The sequence below is a fragment of the Pteropus alecto genome, unplaced genomic scaffold (genome assembly GCF_000325575.1).
Source record: "Pteropus alecto unplaced genomic scaffold, ASM32557v1 scaffold45, whole genome shotgun sequence".
NCBI classification, from domain to species: Eukaryota; Metazoa; Chordata; class Mammalia; order Chiroptera; family Pteropodidae; genus Pteropus; species Pteropus alecto.
Genome location: NW_006442491.1, coordinates 7,602,909 through 7,630,608, shown reverse-complemented (window position 1 = coordinate 7,630,608; position 27,700 = coordinate 7,602,909). Strand labels below are relative to the sequence as shown.

At 32.9% G+C, this 27,700-nt stretch overlaps 1 protein-coding gene across 1 annotated transcript in view; it reads left to right on the top strand.

Moving 5' to 3' along the window:
* The window catches only part of LOC112470954 (O-acetyl-ADP-ribose deacetylase MACROD2-like), a 1,076,828-nt gene that overhangs the window by 386,941 nt on the left and 662,187 nt on the right, over positions 1-27,700 (top strand). Inside the window, exon 4 of the mRNA XM_025039708.1 lies at positions 11,596-11,625. Coding sequence (XP_024895476.1) covers positions 11,596-11,625 — 30 coding nt within the window. The remainder of the gene's footprint in view (positions 1-11,595; positions 11,626-27,700) is intronic.

Here is a 27,700-nt window from a genome sequence, read left to right as displayed (position 1 = left end):
ATATTTCTAAAAAATTAATATCTTCTGAATTTCTTTATCTTTAAACTTCAGAAGTATATTTTAAATTTGCAAAGAATAAAATTAAAAAAACAACGGAAACTTTTATTCTCTAACCTTTTTAGCTAAGTTTTTAGTTTGCTTTGAAGTTCAAGACCTGTCATAGTTTGTATCTAGCAAACATAAAAAGAAAGTGGTTAAAGAAGCTCACCATAGTTGAGATGGCTATATTATTTTTACATTAAAAACAGACCCGTTAAATCAATCCGAAATTTAGACAATGTATTTTAAGGTGTAAGTATTTTATATTTTAATCAGAAGCAATCCAATGAACCTCATCTACATGTCAAGACATTTTGATCCAGATTGTTTATTGGCAGACATCAAATGATTCTGATATTTTACGTGCTTTTCAGGGTATACTTATGAATGCTAAATTTTTGCTAATTTTGACTTATTGTAATATACAAGTTTTAAAAAAATTATTAAATTCTTAAATTTGAAAAATGCATCTGCTCTTTTACCCATCAGTACTTTGGAGGATTTGTTCTCTAGGATAGAAATACCAGGATGTAGGAACACACACACACACACACACACACACACACACACATTTTTATTTGAGCATTGTCTACAATGGCAAAACTGGAAGCAACTTAAGTGCTCATCAATAAGGGGAGTGGTTTTACTCAAACTTTGAAAAATTATAGTATATTATTTTATTAGTTAGAGCCCTTGATATATTGATAAATGAGAAAATTACGTTGCATGTTCATTTTTATAGTTGAATCCATTATTTGTTTTTTTTTCAATTTTCAGTTGTAGAGACTTGCTTTAATTTGCATTTTTTCAGCTTTATTGAAATATAATAGACAATTAGTAGCTCGTATTTACACTGTACAATTCAATGAGTTTTTTTCAATTATAGTTGGCATACAATAATATGTTAGTTTCAGTTGTACAGCATAGTGATCAGAGATCTAAATAACTCACAAAGTGATAACCGCACTAAATCTGGTATCCTTCTTCACCCTTACGTATTTATTACATTATATAATTTTACTTATGCTACACTTGATATCTCCATGTCTATTTTGTAACTATCTAATTGTACTTCTTAATCCCTTTGACCTTTTTCACCACCCCCAAACCCCCTCTCATTTAGTAGCCCTCAAACTATTCTCAGTATCTATGAGTTTATTTTTGTTGTTGTTGTTTATTTTATTCTTTAGATTCCACATGTACGTGAAATCACGTGATATTTGTCTTTCTCTATCTGACTTATTTCATTCAGTGCAATACCCTCTAGTCCATCAAGGCAATATCTTTTTCCATCCCTTTCCTTTTAGTCTCCGTATCTCTTTTGATCTAAAGTGAGTCTCCTGTAGGCAGCATATGTAGGGGTCTTGTTTTCTTATCCATTCAGCCACTCTACTTTTGGTTGGAGCACTTAATTCTTTTCTATTTGGGATACTTGTTGATAGGAATTAGTTATTACCATTCTTTATTCATGTTTCTGATACATGTTTTATGTTCTTAAAGTTATCTCTCAACATTTTCTGTAATACTGGCTTGGTGTTGATAAATTTCTTTTGCTTATTTTTTTTTCTGGGAAGCTCTTTATCTGTCCTTCAACGCTAAATGATAACTTTGCTGAATAAAGTATTGTTTGTAGATCCCAGGTTTTCATCACGTTAAATAGTTTGTGCCAAGCCCTTCTGTTCTACATAGTTTTTTTTGAGAAATCAGCTGCCAATCTTATGGGTGCCCCCTTGCAGGTAACTAACTGCTTTTTTCTTGCTGCTATTAAGTTTCTCTCTTTGTATTTAACCTTTGGCATTTTAATTATGATGTGTCTTGTGTGGGCCTCTTAGGGTTCATCTTTTTGGGGACTCTGAGCTTCTTAGGGTTTTATGTCTATTTCCTTTACAAGGTTAGGGAAATTATTTCTTCAAATAGCTTTTTAACATTTTCTTTTCTTTCTGATATTCCTATAACACAGATATTTTTACATTTAATAGTGTCCTATAGGCTCTTTAAATTATTATGATAGTCTTGGCTTCTTTTTTCTTGCTGTTCTGTGGTTCGATCCTCTTCTTTATCCACTCTGTTGATTCCCTCTGATATACTCTTCATCTCAGATAATGTGTTCTTCATTTCTGACTGGTTAGCTTTTATAATTTCCATTTCCATTTTTATGCTTTTTATCTCTTTGTTAAAGTTCTCACTGAATTCATCTACTCTTCCCCTATATTCATTGAGCATCTTTATAACCAGTGTTTTGAACTCTGTATCTGTTAGATAGCTTGACTCCATTATGCCTGGATCTCTGTTCTATTCTCTCATATGGCTTCTGTTTCTTTGTCTTTCCATTTTGGCTGCCTTTCTGTGTCTGTTGCTATGTACTAAGCGAAGCTTCTAAGTATCCCGGTCTTATTAGAGCGGCTTTGTGTGGTAGATGTCCAGCGGCACAGTCCTGAGAGGGGTTCAGTTGCAGGTCAAGTTTAGCCCCAGCCTGTGCCCCTCCAGGGCCACTTGTTAAGATTCAGCAAGGAATCCACAGATGCTGTGCTTATATTTGCCTCAAGAGGCCACAGCAGAAACCAAGGTCAGCTGCCCCAGTGTGTCTTGGAGTTGTCTCAACAGGGACTCTCTGAGGAAACACCTGGATGTGACTTGGGTGGGGCTATTAGTTGAGGGAGGCAGAGTTTCAGAAAATCAACTGGGCGGAGTAACCTCTTATCCAATTTGATGAGGAGGCTCTGGGTCCACACACTGGGAGGGGGAGGGCTCAACAGAGGAACAAATGGATACCGCCAGCACTTCTGCCCAGGAGAGAGCTGTGCCTGTGGTCCTCATTTGGACAACTCAGTGTCCCACTCTACGTCCCTGGTGCCCCCTGATCAGCCGACCCTGTGCTGGTGTTCAGGGCAAGCAGGTCCATCACCACAAAAGTCTGCTTGAGGACACAGCCACTTTAAGAGGCATCTATAGCTGCCAGTTGCTACTGCCGCAGCTTCTGTCCCATTCAGCTGCTCGGGAACAGGCAGCCTCACGTCTTTGCCCGCTCCTACCTTCTACCATGGCAGACTGATTAATTATTTCTCTCCCTAATTGTAATGCATCTGTTCATCTAGATCCCAGGTGACTTTGCTCGCTGTTTGCTCTATGTTTCTGTCACAACTTTGATTTGGTCACTAGAGGGATGAAGAAAGCCTCTAACGTGTATGCCATTTTTCCCCTCCTCCGAGTTCATCATTTTTTTAGACTCAATTATGTGTATATATTTATATGAACATGGAGAAAAGTATGAAAGGGAGTAATAGGTAAGAGAAGTTGAGTTTGTTTAGTAAAAATTTTTAATTTTAATTTTTTAATTATAGTCAACATTCAATATTACATTAGTTTCAGGTGTGCAACATAATGATTAGACATTTATATAATTTATGAAGTGATCTCCCTAATGAGTCTAGTACATAGTTATCATAATATTATTGACTATATTCCTTATGCTGTACTTTACATCCCTGTGACTATTTATCACTAGCAATTTGTACTTCTTAATTCCTTCAGCTTTTTTACCTGTCCCTCCAACCCCACTTTCATCTGGGAACCATCAATTTGTTCTCTGTATCTATGAGTCTATTTCTGCTTTGTTTGTTCATGTATTTTGTTTTTTAGCTTTCACACATAAGTGAAGTCATATGATATTTGTCTTTCTCTATCTGACTTATTTCACATAGCCTAATACCCTCTAGGTCCATTCATGTTGTTGCAGATGGTAAGATTTCATTCTTTTTATGGCCAAGTAATATTGCATTTTATATAAATACCACTTCTTCTTTATTCAACCATCTATTGATGGACACTTATGTTGCTTTAATATCTTAATGACGTTGAGCATCTTTTTATGTGTCTATTGGCCATCTGTATTTCCTCTTTTGAGAACTGTCTATTCAGGTCCTCTGTCATTTTTTAAATTGGATTGTTTGTTTTTTTGGTGTTGAGTTTTATCAGTTCTTTATAAATTTTGGATATTAACCCTTTATCAGATGTATCATTGGCAAATATCGTCTCCTATTTAATAGATTGTCTTTTTGTTTTGTTGATGGTTTCCTTTGCTGTGCAAAAACTTTTTACTTTGATGTAGACCAATTTGTTTATTTTTTTCTTAGGTTTCCCTTGCCTAAAGAGCTATATCAAACTAAATACTACGAAGACCAATGTCAAAAGAATTTACTGCCAATGTTTTCTTCTATGAGTTTTATGGTTTGGGGTCTTTAATCCATTTTGAGTTTATTTCTGTGTGTGGTTTGATAAAGTTATCTAATTTCATTATTTTGCATGTATCTCTTCGGTTTTCCCATCACCATTTATTGAATAGACTGTCTTTACCCCGTTGTATATTCTTGCCTTCTTCGTCATAGATTAATTGACCTTATAGATGTGGGTTTATTTCTTGACTTTCTATTTTCTTCCATTGAGCTATGTGTCTGTTTTTATGACAGTAGAATGCTGTTTTGATCATTAGTTTTGTATAGTAGTTTGATATCAGGTAGCATGATACCTCCAACTTGGTTCTTTTTTCTCAAGATTATGCTCTTCAGGGTCTTTTGTAGTTCTAGTTTTGTGAAAAATGTCATTGATATTTTGATAGAGGTTGCACTGAATCTATAGATTGCTTTTGGTAGAATGGACATTTTATTAACAATATTAATTCTTCCTGTCCATTAGCATGGTATATATACTCATTTATTTGTATCTTTTTCAATTTCTTTTTTCAGGTCTTATAATTTTCTGAGTTCAAGTCATCAATGAAGGAGTCATTATTTACTATGAAAGCTCTCTTACCTGTCCAAGAAATATGACTTTCCTTTTCCTTTCTCTCTCATTTCCCTGTCTCCCCATCATTTCCTTAGTTATGTATTTAACACATATTTATTTAGTAGCTACTCTGTGCCAATAATCGTTCATGGTGCTGTTAATACCAACAGACAGAGCCTCTAACTTCATGGATTTTACAGCTTAATAAATACAATTCTATGCATTTCCTTTAACCTCCAAAGGACCTTTGAGGTTCTTTGTCTCAATCTTCCCACCTATTTATTATGTTGAGAATTGTCTTTCGTCTTATTTGTTTAATTAAAGTGTCATCTAAAATAACTTTTTATTTAAACTCACTTCCTGTTTCATTATTAGAGAAAAATAAAGATTCCATAATATTATTAGAAAGATGCAATAAGAAAACTATGCAAAACATTTTTTTAAAAAGCACTGTCTAGTTTTATTGAAACAAATTTCTCTCTCCAAGAAGTGTGTAAATGAGGATACATGTTCAGGGTTATATTTTAATCAGGTGAAAAGTATATCATATTCCCTAACATAAGCACATCTTCCATTTTTCAAATTGAGAATTGGTTTGTATTTAAAACCTTTCTAGTCAAAAACAAGTTAAAACTGCTGTTCTGGTGTTTTGTATCATTACAACCACAAAGCTAATGTACATTTGAATTTATTTTTTTTTCCTATTTAGATATGCTTGTTCACTCTTTCGGAAAGCCCCAGACTGGGTTACTTAGTAATTCCATTTTTGTAGCTGAGCCAGTGTTGTCATTATTAAAATTACAACTGACTCAGAACAGTGTCGAGAAAGATGACTGCTAAATAGAACCATGTGCTGATTTCTCTCATTCTGCTTTAGTTGCATTACGTTACAGAGCTATAGGGACTGCCAATGCTTTAGTTCATCCATTAATAATTAAATTAGATGATCTTCAATAGGATAATATTTGGTAGACTTTGTGAACATGTGTTTTGTTACCATCTTCAGAAGTGATTTCTGAGAGTAAAAATAGTGAGTCTCTGTTTGTCTTGTTTGTTTGTTGCTTTCAGTTTTATATCCCACATATGAATGAAATCATAGGGTTCTCAACTTGTTGTCTGACTTATTTTTCTTAGCATGATAATCTCAAGATCCATCCATGTCGTAAATGGCAGTATTTCATCTTTTCTTATAGCTGGATAATATTCCATTGTAAGTATGTACATATATATGTATGTATGTATGTGTATATATTTATATATACATATATATGTGCAATTTTAAATTGGCAGTATGTTATGGTAGTCTGATTATACTCAAGTTTCCTAACATCTTTGATCCTCTTTAACTTTCTACTTTTGTAAAAAGAAGAGTTGGACAAATTAAGTGGTTTTCCTCCCCAAGTTGCAGTATTCTTAGAAGTCACTGAGCACCCGAAATGATAACTGGTAAAACCAGATTGGCAAAACAGGGACAACTCTAGTTTCTTCCCTGTACTTCAACCAGAGTAATTCTGTTGTATTTGTAATACTCCCAAGTGAGTTTTCCAATCCCTTATGCCCTTTCACCTATTTGTCAACAGTAGGGCTTGTTGTATTCTATTTTTGGCTTCACAATGTTACAGCTTAAACAAACCATGCAGACCCTTGAATCTGTAGTAAGTATGAAATGTGAAAGAATCAATCATGTATTTATGCCTAGTTTCTACATGTGAGGTGGTTAAGCCTATTCTTAATTTTTTATTTGTCAGCTTCAAAGCAGGAAATGATAGCATTGACCCAATGGCATTCCATTAATTTTGTTTAGAAGGTGTAAATCTAGTAAAGTATGAACAGAGAGCTGTTGCCAAATTGATAGCTGTATTTGTCTGTGTAGATTGTATTTCAACAGCTGTCAGTTGAGATGGTTGCTCCCTGTATAAAGTGGTTCTGTAGTTATACATGTGCTTGGAATTTTAATCTTAACAGATGTTTTAGCACTTCCTACTTTGAGTTTCAAAGTGTAGGGGATATAATGTGTGCCATTCTAAAGGGTGCTATTTTGGCTTTTGTATCTTTTATGATAACATGTTGTGAATGAAATGGTGTTTTAAGTAGAGCTCCTGGGGAAGGTTTTGCCAATGATAATTTTGACATCCCATGTGCTTTATTGTAATAAGGAAGCAGAATAAATAAACTAAACTAGGTGGTCAGGATCCTGTTAGGATGAAAGCAACTATAATTTATTTTATAATGATGAAAAGCAAACACAAATCCTGCACAAATAGTTTTAATCAATGTTTAAAGATTAGTCTCCCAGGCTGTTACTTGTTTGACAGACAGAGTTGGGTAGGGGTAGAAATTAAGTGGGAAAACAAATAATTACTGTAAATGTAATAGAAATTACTGGGCAAGAAGAATAAAAAATTGTTCCAAACATTTTATCAGACCAATTTGGCTTATAATCGGCATGGGTCATTTCTCCCAGCTCTGGATTATTTCACAAATAAAATTATTTTAGACTCAAACCGCAGGAGTTATTAAGTATGCTAAAATACAATATTGGTACATGTTAGGTTAGCTTTTTTTTTTTTTTTTTTAAGATTTTTGAATAGAAGTTCATTGCATCAAAAACCATCAAATCTAAGAGAAGTCTTCTGATCCAGCAGTCCCCAATATATGGCATGGATGCTGCCATTTTAATTCTTCCTATCCCACTCTGTGACCAACATTGTTATTACTAATTGACCATAGTTCACTTTTCCACAGAGCCTAGATTTAGCCTCAGCAACTTTCTCAAATTAGAGGTACAGACAGTCTCTTGTAATTAATGATTCAGAATTGTTTGAAACCATTCATAATTGATTCTAACTTTCCCGGTAGAAGAAAACTACTATTTTCCCTAATCACCTAGCTATTTAGTGACTGAGGTAGAATTAAAGCAGAGATTACATAACTCTCAGTTTAGTATTTTTTTCCATTACCCTATACAGACCAAAAAGAATTTTTAGATTTTAGGAGGAAAAGTGCTTTAGTTTTCTGATAAATTTTAGCTTTGTCTTGCATTTTTAATAATGTCATACCATGCATTCCATCTAGGAACCTCCAGTAATGGAAGATGACCTATAGTATGTGATAATCTTATTTTTCATGGTTTGATCTACAATTTAATTATAATTATATTCTTTAAAAGATAAGAATTTTTTTTTTAGCAAGAAGGTAGTGTAATATTCTATTTCTCCTTTGAAACTAACATAAAATAATGACACTATTGGTAACTGCCACAATCATTATTTAGGCTAATTATCCCAAGAAAAGGATTTCTACATTGTATTCATTTTTTTGTTTGTTTTGATCATTTAAAATAAATATTTACTCTTAAGAAAATTCGATAATTTTAATTTAAAAAGTTAACAATTTCTCATAAACTTTAAAAAAATTAAACATTTGCTTAAGACATTACGAATAAATTCCTCATACTTGCCATTTTGAAATCAGATTTAGGTAACCCTTTTTCCCATTTTATGCTCAACATTGTTTTCATTTTATAAACAGTGAAATGTTCATCTTCTCAAGTTATTACTTTTTGAGGAGAAAAAAGTACAACATACATATTCATTAACTTGTAATGACTTATTTTAATTTCTCATTGAATCAGTCTTTGAGACAACTCGTGTAGCTCGATTTTTTTCCTCCATCTCCTCTAGTAATAGAAGGGGCATTTTATTTGAGAAAATATGAATGAAAATAGTGTTGGTTAGTGAACATGCTCAGAGAAGAGAGTTTAAAGTCATATTTTAGAAGTAGTGGCATTATGCTCATAAACTTCAATTTTTTTTTGTTTCTTTTCTCATATTTTTTTCTGGGAAACTAGGAATAACAAGAGACATGTATAAAATTTTCTCTAGCAATGGCGTTACAAAGAGACATAAATATATTTCATATATATTCTTAATCACTAAGTATTTACAAATAAACTTTGAGTTTCTTTAACAGCCCTTAATTTTATGGGAGGAAGAAGGAGCAAGTTTTGCTCTTCATAAACACTTTAGTGAAGAAATACCTCTTATGTGTCAACAGAGAAATTGGACTAAACCTGTGAATTATCTCATTTTTAGAAAACATATATTGAGAGCTTATTAGATGAAGGTCAAACTATTAAACTCAGACCTTATCTTTAGGGGCTTCTTGTCTAATTGGGATACACCTCAATTTATTGGAGATAATTAGATAGAAATTAAACGATTTTTAATTTTAGACACACAAAAATCATTTTCACCTTTGTAAATGGAAGAAACAATGTTAATCTACCAGAAGAATAAATGTTGAGAATCAGTTATATAATTATAGGGTGCTTTGTGAAGGTAATCTTAGAAATCATAATAAAGGTTCACTTTTATTTGTCTATATTTATATCACTTTTATTGAAGAAAATTGCCTCGATTATTTTGCTAATAAAATAAACATTTTATTTTTTTATTTTTAGAAAACAGAAATTGATAAAATAGACTTAAATTTGATAGATTCTTTAGAAGAATCATTATCAGGATTATAGTTACTAGAATTGCTTTGAATATATTTAAGCAGCTTAGATTAAGATTCTATTACATGTATAATACACATGAAGTTATCTTAAAAGTGATGGTGTACTATGTAGAATCCCACAATTCTATAAAATAGTTCTATGTTGAGATTAAAATGTGACCAAATATGCTTATATAGACATGAGCACACACCTGACATGAATTGCCTTGATGGTTCTCTAGACAGAAATTCCAGTTCCTACACCACTCCCACTCATCCACCCACATCTATTGGACAAGTGCCTGATTAAACAGTTGGGCTTTGTTTTGAGGGCTATGCTCTCAAAACAGGCAGCCTCCACCTTTATTGAGCAAAACACTGGGTGAAAGTAGGCAGTATTGTGTTATCATGCTTCTGGGCATGATAACGAGTGCAAAGCTACTATTCATTATTGTTGTTGGAAATACCTTTGTCTTTATGAATGAATATGTGAAAATTGGAGGATAATAGAGTTTTAGGAATCTAGAAAACCTATAGGTAGGGAAGTAGTTCTCAGTCAAATATAAAAGTAAAAAAAAAAAAAAAAGCAGGAGTGTGAAATGCCATGTAATTTTATAAATGCATGTAGCTAAGATTTTAGAAAAATGTTTGATTAGCCAAGAGACACCAGTTGATCATAAAATTTCCCCATCCACTAGTGGGTATGGGAGAAAAACAGAATTTGCAACATCTTTCCCAAGTGCCCCTAGTGAAACAAGTTACTATTTCAACAGTTACTAAGTTTGATTTGGGGCAGGACATTAAGTCTTGGCTATTGTTTACGTAAATACTATACACTTTCTCACTGTGAAGTCAAAGGGATTTAGAGATCTGTGGTGATAGGGTGGCAGAAGACTATGACATGAGAAGTGAGTTTTGTTTATGGTTGAATAATGACGTTGCTATTCACTCTATGTTTGTGACAAAAGCACTGGGAGGAAGGCAAGAGCAGCAATTTGAAGGTCCTATAGTTGGAAGATTATACAAAACAAGATTTGATGCTCTAATATTGAATATTGAGAATATCTTCAAAGGCTTTTGCTCTCCATTCATTTTCATAATATTTCTTTACTGTTGTAATAATTAGGAAGTCACCACATATTTAACCTCATGGAATAAGAATATGGGCATTTGTTCTTAAAATGATCCATTAGTTATTGATGTAATCATTACCATTCTAATATTTGCTTCTCTTAGCTGTGGCAATGCATGGTCCTATGGACAGCACATTAAATTCAAGTTAAAGACCCCTATTCTTCTTTCCTAAATGATTTATTTAATCTTTAGATAGCTCAGGATTCTCCACAAAAAAAGGAATCATGGTTGTTACATACTTTCTTATATTGCTATATGATTTCTTTTCTTTTCTTTTTTTTTAATGGCATGAGATAATACCTATGATATATAAGAACTCTATGGAATAAAGCTCAGTGCAGTATATGTTGACTTGTTTTCTGGCTATTGTAATGACTAGATAAAGATAGGCATAAGGTTTCTTAATACTTCAGCAGAAACCTACAATGGAACTTTATGACTAGATAAAGATAGGTGTAAGGTTTCTTAATACTTCAGCAGAAACCTACAATGGAACTTTATGAAAATTTGACCTCTTGAAAGCAATCCAAATGGAATTATCTTATATTTTGGTTATGATTTGGCTTCTATAAATATGTGTGCTAGAGTAATGGATAACTGGGTAAGAAATGGTACAGCATTGTTTTGCAAACATGCTTAAAATTTATTGCTTTCAAATAAAAAGTTAATGCGAAAAGTAACAAATTTGTTACTATTTAAGAGTTCTTACTGCAAAGTGTTGAGATAGCTTTATTTGATGGTGTTCAATTCAATTAAAATTAGTATTATACTCTCTTATTACATTGTCCTTTGAAATCATTGAGATTGCCTAAATAGCATTGTTCTATCTTTACCTGATAAAATGAAGAACTCAGAAGATTAATTTAGATAAAGAATGGAAAATACAAGGATAACAACATGTACTTCATTTTATTACTAGGAATTATATTATAAAGATAGTTATTTGAAGAGAAAAAAGATAAAATAGTGAAATATTTTGATATTCTTACTATTATGAAGCAGTTTTAAAGGCTGTTTTTATATAAAAATATGTGTCTATTTATAAGAGATATGATCATTATTTTTATTAAACTATGTCATATTATATTTTTATATATTATTTAATGTCTTTTGTTTTCTTTTTTCTTTTCTTTTAAATAGCAAATGCCAGTCTCCTTGGAGGAGGAGGTGGTAAGTCCTGAACATCACTTAAAATATATTTTTATTTCTATACCAACCACAAGATGTTAAGTTCTGTGATACTTTAAAGAAAGTTAATTTGGCTATAATTATCGATCACAAAAATGATAATCTTGTCGAATATAATTTATAATTGAAATATTTTAACTGTCTTCAAAATATGTGAATACTGTTTTTCTTCTTGTCAACCTTTGTCTTTCTACTTTTGGCATAAGCTGTAACAACTGTAAGCTATTGAGATGAGCACACATATAGCAGATGACAGAGTCACTTTCAATACATTTGGAGAGTTGTGATTTGGGGTTTGTTTGTTTTTTTTTTGTCATAATGACTTTAAAAAATTATGACTCTGCAGCCTGAGAGCTTAATATATCAGCTACTTATTGATGTGAAAAACAAAAAAAAGAAATTGGTATTGACATTTTGCTTTTTCTTTTGGCCTATTTAGAGGAAATAGAGAAAGAGATCAAACTGAGATGGGGAAGAAAGAGATTCCTGCACTGAGAAGTTTTTTTTGATACTAAAATCTTGTAACCATTTATTATTTTTGTTTCTAGATTGAAAGATAAAAGCTTTCCTAGCCCCAGTTTATAAAATATAGTAGGGGAGAAAAAAACATATATAATAGAATAGGGTCCTTTTTATTTAAGACCCAGATTGATGTAAATAGTTTGGTTTTTTCACTTTTTCATTTTATCTTTCTCCTTCTCTTTTTTGCTCTTGCTCTCTCATTTCATGTATATGACTGAATTAAATATAGTTGTCAGAGCTTAAGGCTTTCAAAAATTCCCTGGCCTTCATCAGAAGTTTTCAGTGTAAATTTTATTTGGCAGTTAAAATTTTAACCATTGTTCTTATATAAGAATCAATAGATTTTTAAAAATAGAATCTTGGAAATAGGAATAATAGAAAACAGTTTAAACTAGAAAGTTTTCTTCATATTATCACATATCAATTCATGTTCTATGGCAGAATATTTCTTTTTTCTTCTTCCCTAAATTATTTTAGAAAATAAAAGTCTACAGGGTTTCTTTTATAAAATATATATTTTTATTTTTTAATTACAGTTGGTATACAATATTATATTAGTTTCAGGTATACAACATAGGGGTTAGATATTTATATAACTTATGAAGTGATCACTGCAATAAATCTAGTACCCATCTGACACCATACATAGTTATTACAATATTATTGACTATATTCCTTATGCTATACTTTACATCTCTGTGACTATTTTGTAACTACCAATTTGTACTTCTTAATCCCATCCCCTTTTTACCTCCCCCAACCTCCCTCCCATCTGGCAACCGTCAAAATATTCTCTGTATCTATGACTTTGTTTCTGTTTTGTTTGCTTTTTATTTTGTTCTTTAGATTCCACATATAAGTGAAATCATATGGCATTTGTCTTTCTCTCTCTGATTTACTCCATTTAGTGCAATACTCTTGAGGTCCTTCCATGTTGTTGAAGATGGCAAGATTTCATTTTTTATTTTATGGCTGAGTAATATTTGATGTACCACCTCTTCTTTATGTATTCATTCATTCATGGACACCCAGATTTCCTCTATGTCTTGTCTATTATAAATAATGCTGCAATGAACATAAAGGATTTCTCATTGTAGTTTTTTTTTGTTGTTGTCGTTATTGCATTTTTGGTAATTATAGGGAAATTTTCCCTGAGAAGTTGGATTCCCAGTAAATTTTTGTCTCTAGGTCTCATAATATGTTAAAACATTATTAAAATAAATTTCCATAGTGCTGATTTTCTCGTAAGACATATAGTAACAAATTTGACTATACTGTTAAATAGGATAAAGGAAAGTTAAAATTGAATCTACATAAACAAATTCGTCAAGTTAAACAAGAGACATTAGGTAGGCAATTTATTGTTCTTGGCTATTTTTAAAAACTGTTTTGACTAATTATATTAGTTAAAATCACTTTAGCTGTCCTTAACAGAAAAACTCAAAATAATAGTGTTTTACAGGAGATAGCAATATACTTCTGACTCATGTAAAAGTAGTCTAGATGTAAACTAGAATGGTTATGTGGTAATTCCATGGTGTCATCAAGCATTTAAGCTTTTATTTTCCTACTCTTCCTTCCTAGTGCATGGAACTCAGGGTCTATGATGGCTACTGGAGCTCTAGCCATCATAAAGTTGGGGGTCAGGAGGCGTAAAAAAGGCAAAAAATCAAAAAGTGGTTCCCAAAAGATGAGTCAGTTTTCTTTAAGTAGTTTTTTCTGATGTCCTACATTATCCTTGAACTCGATCAAATGTTCATTCATGGATACATGTAGTTTTATTCTAGGAAGAAATGTGCTTATCAAAAAAAGTAGTGTTCTGTTTTCTAAGGTAAGCAATGAGTGGTCCCTGCTGTAGTGAGAATGCAGGCTAATTACTGTTCCATAAGTCTTGTCAAGTTGCTTTCTTTCAATATATGTATATATATATTGGGTGTTTATAGAATTAACTCTAGTGACTTGGCCTGCATTTCCTAATGGTTTCTCTAACCTGTGTGAGAAGATATATTATGAATTTTTAGCAATTCAAGAATAGGCAAATTCAGTTTTTGTTTCCCTGAAGTATATACTTAACTGTTCCTCCTCTAGCTGGTTGATTTTGCTAAATGCATTATATGCCATAATTTTTAATTTCTGAATTCTAAAATTAGCAACTCAGCATTATCATAAAAATAAATTAAAAGTATTTAAGATGGCTGTAATTTCTTTCATTAAAGTGGGTCATTGACAGGTTTAAATTCATTTATGCAATTCTAGATATACCAAGATTGCTCCGAAGTACATGTCTAATTTTTGGAAATCCATATTTAAAAATTAAATTTAAGGAATATTTTTAGCCTTCTCTGAACTGATTTTTGGCCTTATGATTCTATGACAAATCTTTTTAATCCTGCCAGTAGTACTTTAAAGTAACACCTAATAGTCATCCAATAAGGAGCAATTGAATTGCTGTAATTCTCTTGGCTTTAATCAAGGGTTCTTTTTATTGACATGAATTAATATCCCTTCAAAAGCTCTAAAGGGAATAATTCTCTGATTGACTAAACAATTTGATGCAGAAAATTTGACACCGCATAAAAATAATGATGGTACCTAAAATATTATTTTTTTAGGTCCTCAAGAGGCTTCCTCCAAATTCTATATAAGTAATACTTGAAATTTAGACAAAATCAGTGTATATAAAATTGTATTGTCCATAAAAATCTTAGCATCTTGTTGTTCTTTTTTGAGTGCTTATAACCAAGAAGAGAGTTCTTTTAAGAGATTTTAAAAATGATCACGATCATCCTCTCAGTTCTGATTTTAAAGTGAATCACTTCCCATTGGTATGAATTTTTAACTTTGGGCCAGAGGTCACTTTTTCTAGGAACTTAATGTCAGACCACAGTTCATTGTAATAAACGTAGGAGATGAGGTCACAGCTACCTGGTCTCTTCAGTTGAAACATTTGGCAAAGTGGATCATCTCTGTTTATATTTTCTAGATTTGTTAAAGGCAGACACATATACTAATTTTTTAAGTAAGTAAATGGCTCGTCTATAGTGACTGGATTCTACCTTTCAGGAAGCCTCTATGTTACCTGTTTAATGGTTTAATTTCAAACCTTAGAATTTTTATTAATTTTTTTATAAGCTTTCCTTCACTGCTGCCAGTACTACTCTGTATAGCTGTATTGCACATAGATATATTAAAAAAACAAGTAATTTTTATTTTTTTCATTTAATCTTTTCATTAGTCCTGTATTATGCTGTAGTAAAAAATAAACTTAAAAACCTTAGTGGCTTAATAAAACAAGGTTGGTTCTTGCTCACATCATAGTTTGAGTAGGATTGGTGACTCTCCTACTCAGATTGTTGGTAACACAGAGACCCAGACAGACTGCTTTCATATCTTGTAGCTACAGCCTGTGATTCGTGACTGCTAAAGATGTCACAGAACAAGAAGGAAGAGCTGAGGATCTTGTGGGATATATTTACAGACCATTTTGAGAATGCCTTACATCACTTACACTCATGGGTTAGAATTCAGGCAAGTAACCCCTAACATAACTACAAGAAAGTCTGGCAAAAATGGATTCTTCCAGAGTTCTCAGGAGGAGGAAATGGTATGGTAAATACATAGCACTATCTCTACTTCTGTGCTCAAATGAGATCAATGTAATTTATTATTATTATCATCATTATTATTATTCTTATTAATTTTAGTGGTTATAGAGACTGAGACTTAGGGAGGTTTGGTGACTTCTTTGAGGTTACATAGCTTATAAAGGCAAAGGCTGGATGAAGACAGGGTTCTTGACTCCCACTCTAGGATTCTTTGCCTTTGCTTTGTGATTTTTAACATTTCTTTGCTCATCAGATTTGCTTTTTCTAGGCACAGTAGGTAACTTTATTTACACCAGAAAAAATGAATGAGGACAGGAAAACATGCAGCTGAGATATGGATGATGCTTTCCTTGGCTTATTTTCATAAATCTTGAGCTCAATTGATAATTTGAGTGTACATAAAATGGTGCTGTCTTCTGTTACCTTTGGATTTGCTGCCCAGAATCATATACCTTTTTTGTATATTTGAGGTTCCATCTTAGAACACATTTTATTTTACATACATTTTCACTCTTCTATAATAAAAATGTTTTACATGAACAAATTCTTGTGATGTTGTACTTTTAGAATATATAATAATAAAAGAAAACCTTTGCAGTCAGACTTAAATTATGTCAAGAAACAAAATTAAAATGAAAAAAAAAAAAATGAAGAACTAATTCTTCAATTCCTTTCAGATCATTACATAGTAGACCAGAATAAATTTTACAGTGTTTTCCTTTAGATAATGTCTTTTCCTTTTCATTGTCACAATAATTAACATGAGACCAGAACCTGCTGATAGAACCAAACAAGACGTAGTTTATGGGATTTGCTTCCTCCTCCAATCTGTCAATGCTCCTGAGTGCTAAAGCCTGAGGCATGCTGTTAGACATTTAAAGTGACAGTTCTTAATAGAGTGGCAATTTAAGGTTGGCTTTTTATACACATAAATTTGTAAGAATGCTGTTTTAATCATATATATACATATATATATATGTATATATATGACATATGTTTGTATCAATACTGTAACTCTATGCCTTATCCTTGAAGTAATTCTATAGCATGTTAATTTTAAAAACTCTAAGTGTAAGCAACTACCACTAAATAAACACTCAGCCCAAGATGGAATACATGAGAAAGCCATTTTTCTAGAATGAGAAAATAGCATATATTATGGTCTTTCCCATTACTGAAGATTTCTTGCTGTCCTTGTGCCCCTTAATGTGGGCTCCAAAACTGTCAAGGTTCAGTGGCCTGGGGTTAGTTACTGCTCCTCTGAACTCTCTCATTTCTTGTTTGGATTGTTCCACTTGCAGAGAGGATTCCTAATGCTTTTCCGTTGTTAATGTCTATGTATATGTTAAGGCTGTTTGTGTAAGGTGCCAAAATGCATGCTTCAAAAGCAGTGCAATCATAAAACTATTTGGTATCATACAATAGATACCATCGGTGTATCTCTATTCATTCATTCAACAAATATTAATTTAGAAACTACTGTTTATCAGTTTTTATTATTGATTTGGCAGTAAACACAGCCCTTTTCCTGTGATCAATCACGGTCCCTATATGGCTGAATTATTTGAGCAGTTATGATTTCCTGTATTCTTTCCACGAATTTTCCTTGCATGGATCTTTTGAATTAAAATGATATTCGAAATCAATATAATGGACGTCAGACAAGATTTCTTCTTTAAAAAGCATAACAGATATCCTGAAAAGTACTCTTTTCACAAAAATACTGAGTTGCTACTAAGAATTCCTAACGTGAAAAAGAACATGTTTGAAGGGCTTTTTGAGTATGCTTAAGCGGGAATGCTTTCATAAATTACTTCTTAGACATTCACAAGGAGAGTGGAATGCCTTCTCACGCTCCTTCCACAAACAGAACAGTTTTCTCTTGGCATATATCAATATCTCCATTGCTCAAATCCTCATCACGATTCTGTGTTTTACACTTGTTAAACCTTGAGGTCTGGCTAGGCCTTTGGCATGCTGAGAAGAACCTAGGATGATGGTCAGTAGTGAGGGACCAAGGCCAGTTAAAGCAAGTATTCGCCCCTCAGGAGAGTCAGTCAAGCATGTCTGGCAGTGAGTTAAGCTGCTGGCCTATGCTCAGCAGGTGGAAGGGTCCCAGCTCTGGGCTTGGGGAGCAACAATAGTCTCACAATCCTGAGAGAGAGAAGCATGGAAAGAAAAACTCAAGAGCCCTGGTCTGTTGGTCAGGCAGGGACCCAGTCTGAGGAGCAGAAAGGGATGTGATGCTAAACCACAGGAAAGAAGGTTTAAATCTTGACAGCCTGCAAGTGGGATTGATTCTGGGCACTGCAGGTGGTTAGGCCTGCTAGAGGAGGTCAGGGGTCCCAGATGTGGGGAAGGAGAAGTAAGGGGGTATGCAGGAACCAGGAGCCAGGCCAGGTCTAACAATGTTCAGTTACATACTGAAACAACCTACCTTTGTCCTCTCTTCCTTCCATATGCTTCCTGTTGGAGCGAAAGGTATGATATTCGGGCCATGTCTCTGTGTGAATTGCCCTGTTGTAATGGCCGTTCCAAGAACATGCCTTGTGTATTCTACCTGTAACTGTGTTCACCATGATTCTTCTATTTTCTAAAGCTAAATTTAAAAGTTATGCATCATATTGACTCCATACCTATTTCTCCTAAGTGGAACTGCCTCATCTAAAAACCCTATCAAAGGGGTTGTGCAGATTAAATGCTTCTTCTCATTCAGGCCATAGCTGATTGAACCTAAAAGGATACATTCCTCAATTAGGGCATAACTTCTTGAGAACAGAGACTTTATTAATCTTTACAGTCCTGGCAGCTTCTACAATACATAGTAGATATTTAATTTTAATTTTGAGTTATTACTGTCTCATCCCAGATTCATAACATGTTTAAATATTTCAGTTTTGGCCAGTTTGCCCTGGAAAGATAATTTTTAAAAATCTTTTTATAATCTCTAAATGAAAAAAAAATAAAACTTTTAAAAATGCTTATTCCAGGCAACCTGTGGATCATATATATATTTATGGAGTAATTATATTAAGCACTGTATTACTTTTTATTTCTAAAAAGTTTATATAGCCAGGATTTCATAATTTTCTTTGAAACTATGATTCTGTTCTTTGAATCCTGGGAACAGTATTTATTTGTATAGATGGGGAAATGAAATGCAGAAAATTTGCATTCTATGGATTATATGAAAAGAGGGAAAGGATATTGTCTCATTTATGTTTTGTCATATTGCAGATATTTAGCCAGTTATATCTTTCAATAGGAAATATTATTGTCATTATTGATTTTCTTGTTCAAATCTATTGGCAAACTTTGAAGTGCTAATGTACCAGTTAATGAGATTTGACATTCTTTAAGAATAGGATCAAGGTCATGCTTTAGGAAAAGTTTTTAAGTAGATTGCTGTGCTGTTGAACTCTTCTACATTATTGTCCATTGACAAGCAATGGACAATAAGAATTATGGGCAGTAATCTGTTAATATTTTACTTGATTTAGGTTTTTTATTGAAAACAATGAATTGATTTTGTAATGCACTTCTAATTCATAATATTAAGACAAAAAGGGCAGGTCAATTTAGAAATAGAATTGTGGGCATTAACATCATAACCTCTATTTTATGTTTCGTTAATACAAATAATCACATTTTAAATTCATAATTTTATACACTATTAAAGGTAATTGTTTCTCTTCTCTGACTTATACTTCGTTTTGTTAGCTTATGGCTCTGACATAAAACCTTTGTGTGATCATTGTGTTCAGCCTTTAGAAGAAAAGTAAAGTAAAAGCATTTACTCTTAAGTTCTCATGGCTGAAGTTCAATTTATTTTAAAATCTAAATTGTGTTTAAGGTGAAATGATACATCTCATTTTTGTTAAATCTTTGAGTTATGTGAAGAAATATCTATATTTTTATTGTGATAACTATTTTGCCTATCAATTATATAAACCATTGAGACTTCAAAATTTTTGAATAAAATAGTGATATCATTGCAGAACAGATAATATGGGAAGGATTTTTTTTTATACATGTATTATTGGGAGGAGAGAAATCCAACAAGTCTGAGGGGAAGATTCTAGATTCTAAAAATATGTTAGACTGAGGAAATCTGAAAATTTTCCTACAATAAACTCATATTATAGATAAAATATAATAAGAATTAGTTTAAGTACATTAGTCAGCTTGCATGAAAGAAATAGGAATCATTGGGTGCCATAGATAAGGGAGTACTGAAAAAGTGAAGTGAACCAAAACTATAATATAAACTATGTATTGCATGTGCCTTTGTGTTAGTAAAGATGGTGATGGGGCATTGCAAACCAGGTGCTATGGGGCTAGTTCTCATTTGAGATAAGAGGTAGGACTGCATAAATTAGGAGGTTAAAGCTTAACTTTTCACCTAGTCCAAGATCCTCAAATTGTTACACTCTCAGTGGAAGGGTGGACTTTAAGCCATTCTCAATGGCTCAAAAAACTACAAGAAAGATTTTCCTAAAAATTCAGTATTCCAAGCCTACAACTTCTTTGTGTTTGGTACTTAAATTTGTACTACCTGTGTCTGAGAATCCCACACACAAGACATTAACAACAACAATAAAATGGTCCTAGGAACTACTATCAGAGGCAAATTCCAAATTACCCTAGAAGTAAGTGTCAAACACCCAGGCCACAGGATATTCTCACAAAAGAAAAGCCTTGTCAAAATGATCTCATTATCACAATTTATAAAATACATGAGGAACTTTACAGTGAGAAGCCTAATAAATAAAGATTACTTCAGTCAAGTAATCAAAGTCACAACCAACACTGATGAATCATATTGATAGGATGTACCTTTGATATGATGTAATGAAAATGCCACATTACCACTGTTATTTTCCTCTCAAAAAACCTATAATTCCAATCCAATCATGAATAAAATATCAGACACATTCCAATTTGTAGGAGAGCATCCTACAAATACTTGATTAATATACCTTGAAACTCTCAAGTTCATCAAAAAGTAGGAAAATCTGAGAAACTCTTACAACCAAGAGGAGCCTAAGGAGAAATGTCAACACATTGTACTGTCATATATTGGATGATGTCTTGGAACAGAAGAAAACAGTATGTAAAACTAAAGAAATATGAATAAACTATGGACCTTAGTTACTAATATGCCAAAATTGGTTCATTAATTCTAACAAATATACCGTATTCAATTAAGATGTTAATAATAAGGGAAACTAGTTTTGAAGTACATGATAATTCTCTGTACTGTCTTCTCAGTTTTTCCATAAATCTAAAACTCTTCTAAAAGAGAGCCTATTATTTTTTTTTAAATGGAATCAGTCCAAAATGCACACCAAATATGCAAGAGTCACAGTGGACATCAGGATTAAACTCCCAAGAACTTAAAGTAGCTAGATAGCATTCTAAAAGAGAGTAAAAAATACCAATAAATATGTTTAACATTATTGAAGGTATAAAAATGATAAAGTACCATAGTCAAAAAAAGAGCAGATGTGAAAAAAAATCGAATAAGAAATCCCAGGAGTGAAAAATGTGGAGTTCGAAATTAAAAACTCTATAATAGACTTTATAACATCAAATTTGACATAACTGAAGAGAAAATTTATGACCTGGAAGACAGCACTGTAGAAAATTACCCAGAATGTATTGCAGAGATACAAATAGATGGTATATGTAAAAGGGAGAGATAGAGACAGGCAGATAGAGGGAGAACATCCAACATATATACAGTAGAAATTACAGAAAGTAAGGAATTGAAAGAAAAGCAATATTTGAAGAGATAATAGCTAATAATTTTCACAATTGTCCAAGACATAACTTATCTCATAAAATGCACATATTTCCAGAGAAGAAAAATTAGATTAAGAAGTAAGCACATATAGTGAAGCTGTAGAAAATAAAATAGAAAGATAAAAATTTATTTGCTGAAAGAACCACTAAACCGTAAACTTGAATAAGAAGGAATTTGAACCAACCTCCCCCCCATTGGTATATCATCTGTTATGTTATTATTTTTTAATAGTTTTTAGTACAGAAAATTTTAAACATATACAAATGTAGCTAGAATTGTATGATGCATTCAATTTTTTCATCATGCAACTTTAATAGTTTTCAACTCATAGTCAATCTTGTTTCATTTACACCTCTATCCACTCAAATATTTAGATTATTTTGAAGCAAATCCAAGAATCACATCTATAAATATTTTATATGCACCTAAAAGGTATGGAGTGTATTTTCTTAATTTTAACACCATAAAATTATCATTTTTAAACCTGAAAAAATTCCTTAATATTGTCAAATGTCCAGTCAATGTTCATATTATTTCTATTATAGATAATTTTATTCTAGCAATATGTTTGTTGAATTGGGATACAAATAAGATTTATATACTGCTTGATTTGTATGTCTTTTATGCTGCTTTTAATGTATGGATTCTTTCTCCATATCTGATCTTAGTATGTATCTCTAAAAGTTAGTCATTCTGTGTGTTTATGCTTTCAGCTGGATATACATTTAAGTTCATTTATTTTCATTTAGTTTTTTATTTGGGGGGATTATATTTTCAAATGTAGTTTATAACTGTTAAATATTATTTTATATTTATATTTTTGATTTATAGTTAACTTTGGGGAAAATGTAATATTTAAGTCATTTTGTCAAGAAATATTTAGATAGGTAAATCATACTCAAAGATAGAAATAAGTGATCGCAAAATAATTTAAAAACTAGAACACAATGAGAGCCCTCTTTACAAAAGAAGACATTTCTTGGTAAAAATTCTGGACTTTTATAAGCTTTCCTACTTTTTTTTTTTTTTTGCCAGCTAAATGGTACTTTAATGCTTAGAAGCACATATTCATACCTAAAGACAAATATTTTACAGTTAAGGAGTACTTTACTGTTGTCAGGATATGTCTATATATCTACCTAATTATATAGTAACTGTAGTATAATGCTTGTGTGGCTCATCTACTTGTGTTAAAGATAAAATCTTTTCAAAATTATACAAAGACAAATTTATTAAGCTCTTGTTTTAAATATCTATCCCTTATCCTCAAGGAAACTCTGAATGTGACCTGTAAGTGCACAGCAGAAAATAAAGGTCCAAGCAAAATATTGTAAATCAAGCCTCTTGTTGTCTGGGATTATATCCCTTCAATTTATAGGGGAGAATTTTTTTAATTATTATTATATGTGTTCTCAACTCCACAGTAATAAAAGGTGGGGCAATTTCTTTGAAAGCCATTTTTATAACATTTTTAACCTTGGCATGTAATATTAAGGATCCTGTTCCATTCTTTGAAGCTGCCTTCATTGATCTCCAAACTAGATATGCCCTGGGGTATAGGAAGGAATGAATCCTGCCAGCTCCGAATGGCAACAAATCCAAGGAGATCCCAGGAGTCCAGTCACAGACATTGCAGTTCCTTGGTCTACTCAGCCCTATTTTTGGCCAAAAGTTATTAATTGATTTTTTAAATATATTTTTTATTTTATGAGTTAGAATAAACTTATTATTTTTTATCCCAGTTTCCTCCTCTGAAAAGATAATTATAATGATACATGGCTACTTTATAGAGATAGAATAACTAATTGCTCATTGTAAAGTGCTTTTCAAATACAAAATGTTAGATAAATAGTTATTACTGTAGTGGTAATTATTATTATCATTATAGTCTAAAACTGAAAGATGAAAGGTGCTGGATAATTGTAAGATTTAGTGATGTTATATCCAAATAAAGAGGAATAACCTGAATTGCTGGATAACAGAAATCCAAATATCTGTATGTGGCAGAGGTTAGTTTCTTTAGTGGGAAGATAATATAGATAATTGTGCTTTAATTAACCTCAAATAATATAAGCCCAAGAATTTTACATATGTAGATAGTAGAGTATTCTAGTAGTTAATTTTGCCCTGTGTAATGATGATTGTAAGGAACTTTTTTTCCAAGCATTTAAATGCTCCAAGTCAGAAATTATTATATTCTATACTGTAATAGAATTTTCTAGCTTTATGCAACATTACCAAGCCAAGAGAAGGTTAGCTAAGCACATATTTTAGGGCAGAATATATGGTGAGGCTATCTCTTAAAACCTGGGAAGAAGAACAAGAAAGAGCAGCATTTCCCTTTTCAGGCACTTATTTGCCACTGGAAAGAAGCAAGGAGTCCCACAGAACAGAATTGATGGCCCATATAATGTGTATGTCTAACAGGCAGCTAGGCCTGCAAGTGGAATGAGGAAAGGAAGAACCCAGCAGAAGCTTATTGGGCACAAAAGGGGAGGAGGGTGTGGAGTGTGCTGTAACTTGGAGGGCAACAGAGAGGACATAATTTCCTTACAAGGTCCTTGGTCCTGGATCTGAATGGGAGTATTGGAGACTGATGGTCTGGAGCTCAGGGGTCAGCACTGATGTTGGTATTCAGATTCCAGGTGTGAAAGGTGATGTGAGTCAAGCTTCAGCTCAGCAAAGGTTGAAGTTGCTTAAGTACCTGAATTTCCAAAACTGTCTTTAGCAGCAGGGCCGAACAGAACTTATGTATCAGGAGTGTCAGTGGACTCAACTGTGAGCAACTGGGAAGAAGAAGCAGGAAGACTGAGAAATGCACAATTGGAATATTCTCTAGAAGATAATGAACAAGAGGTGATGTGTCAGGGGCTTGTAACTAAAACACTTCCTCTGATTCTGCTACAGGATGATTTTTGGCAAACAAAACAACAAAACAACAACAAAAACCCTAGTTCTCAGAAATAACTACAAGGTGCACAAAGTTCCCCTGCTAAGTGAAATATCTATCCCCCATAGCTTCAACTTCTGCAACTTCCTAGAAGTTGAACACACCCAAGGCTTCAGATTCGTGAATAGAGTATATACAATATCTAATGCTACAGGATGAGTTTTGTAGGACATAGATCAGAAAGACATTTATGAAGTTCCAACTTTCATTTTCACTATAAGTGGAAAAAGCATAATTCACTCATTTGATTTTGTTAAACTAGGAATAATTCTACATCTTGGTTAGTCCAAAACCCCTGCTCTGTTCATCAGATAAATTTCTACTGATTCTTCAGATCTCTACTTACTAGTCTTCCAGCAGGCCCTCTGCATATGCTAAACACATTAGGATTACTACCCTCCCTGCTGTGTCTCCATCAAAGTTTTTTCTTTTCTTAGGTAACCTTTTCTATTCCCTGTTAATTTATAGGTTCTGCAGTGGCACAGACTATGTCTGTCTTGTTCATTTGCTGTATCCTCAGAACCCTGAAGAGAGTCTGATATATAGTAGGCACCTACCAACTAGCTGTTGGAGAGATGAATAAAGGAATGGTAATAATAACTAACCTTTAATGGGGTACTGGCTCTGTGCTAGGTACTGTACTAAGGATGGTACATACATTATCTCCCTTAATTTTATCAGTAGTCCTAGGAGATGTATACTATTTGTTCAGAGAAGTTACGATGACAAAATGTTTGCAAACCCAGTATTTTAACTGAGACTATCTGACTCCACATCCCCATCTTTTAAACACCGAAATGTGAATTCATGAATTTAAATTAACCTGGACTAAATTATGGGAATAAGGATGTAGGCATAGATTTATGTGTCTCTAAGCCCTCTTCTTTCGATTTCTCTGGATAACAAATTTTATTCTTTAAATTTCAATGTCTCATCTCTATATCTAACTCTCATTCTCTGGAAATAGCTCTTAACCTTCAGAGTTATTTCTGGGAATAGAAGAATCCATAATTTCTAGGCTTGTCTGTCCTTCTGTCTGAGAATTATCCCTCAGTTCGAGTGAGCTACAGTATCAATTCTTTAACCCAAGGGTTCTTCCCTATACTGTATTCTGAGCAAATTGTATTTCTCATACTCAGAATTTGTGAGGATTTTGTTATATTTTAAGTAAAAGAAACAAAATATTTTATAGTCAAAATTGTCTTTAACTTATTAACTCAGTTTTATTTCTCTCCCACATGGAGACAATCATTATGATGCATTTGATGTACAACTTTCTATTTATTTGTCATGGTCTATATATATATGTATCTATAAATAATAAGTAGTATTGTTTTGTTTTAAAATTTTGCATAAATACGTTATATATTATAGGCATTTTAAAGTTTGCTTTTTTCGCTAAATGTTGTTTAAACATGTATTCATGTAGCTATAGGGATCATTAATTACAAAATTAATTACAAATGATTACTATAAGGATACTTTGGTTGAAAGAATGGCCTTATGTTTTAAAATGCACGTATCTAACATGCCAGTTGTGCATAAATACAACTTCACTATCCTTGTATAGCCAAGTCTTTTTAGTGAAGGAAGATGGACAGGCAGAAGTACTGAATCTCAGCTCCAACAAGTTTGATGTGCCAGGGTAATACATCTGGATAACATGCAGGTTGGTGCTCTTAAATACTGTCTAGGACATCTTTGTATATATACATCTTTGTATATACTCACAAATTCTGAGTATGAGTATATATTAGAAAAGTATTTATGTCAATCTTTAGATCCAAAAATTCAAAGGATAGGCCTATGTATCATTAATCCTTTGTCAAATATTACAAGATGATTTTGATAAAACATCTTAAAAGGTCTTATATTTGACTATATTCCCTTGAAATGGAGAATTTCATCAACATTTTTTTATTATTAAATATGCTCTAAATTAGTACTTCTAAACATAAGTGTGCATCAGAATTATCTGAATGGCTTATTAAAACATAGTTTACTGAGTCTTTTACCCAGATTTCCAGTTCAATAGATCTGTGGTGGAACCCAAGAATTTACATTTTTTAACAAGTTCCCTATTGATGCTGACATGCCAATCCAAAGATTGCACCATGACGATTTCTCTTCTAAATCAGGCTGTATTAAAATGAGGAGGCTGGTAAGTGCTCTCTCTCTCTGAAAAGAAAAAAAAGGCAACTATAAATTTGGATTTAAAAAAAAAAAAAACACAACCATTTCAGAACTATGGAATACCACAATCTGAGAATTTATGCTTCAAAAACTGTTGAACTTTAGGTAAGGATATTGGAAATCTTGGCTTCCTTGCTCCCATCCCCACCTTTCTGGTTTAGTTAGGGTAGAAGTTTTGCCAGGAAGGGGCAGGCTGTCCTGCTGTGCTCAAGAGACTCACTTGACTTGGGTGTGGGTGATGATTATGCCCAGCAGAGTTGTCAGTGAATATCTTGGCCTGGTGAAGAGCTAAAGCTTGAGGTTGTAATTATGATTGGGGCAAGCATATTTTGAGCTGAGGCTGAATACATGTGCAATGGAGACCAAGGAGGCTCCAAGACTTTTGTGTACTCCTGGCCAACCCTGAGGCCGTGTCTATGTGTATAGGAGACACACAAGGCTCAGCAAAATATAAAAAATGGAGAAGACTTGTGAATAGCCTGAGCTTTGCATGAGCTCTCCTACCCACACAAAGAACTGTCACCAGAGAATGGAAACTTAATTGTCTCAAAGGTGTTTGAGCAAAATGAATGCCTAGTCATTGGCTGACAACTAAGCTACAATGAAACAAGGCAACCCTTAGCAAGATAGGATTAAAATAAAAAGAGAAATTTAAAAACCTAAGCAAAGTTATCAGAAACTGCTCTTTATGTAACGACATATTTCACAGATTTAGCTCATGTAAGTTGCTAAACAAAACAAGCAAGCAAAAATCCTCGCAACAGCAATAATCAGATTCCAGAGTTTCTACAAATGATATCTAAAATGTCCAGTTAAAACCACACACACACACACACACACACACAAAGAAAGAGGAAGCTGTGACCGATAATCAAGAAGAAAAAAAATATTCAAAAGTAGAAAGGTGGTTGCCAGGGGCCTGGAGGAATTGGGAGTTATTGGTTAATGGGTACAAGTTTCAGTTTGGGAAGATAAATAGGT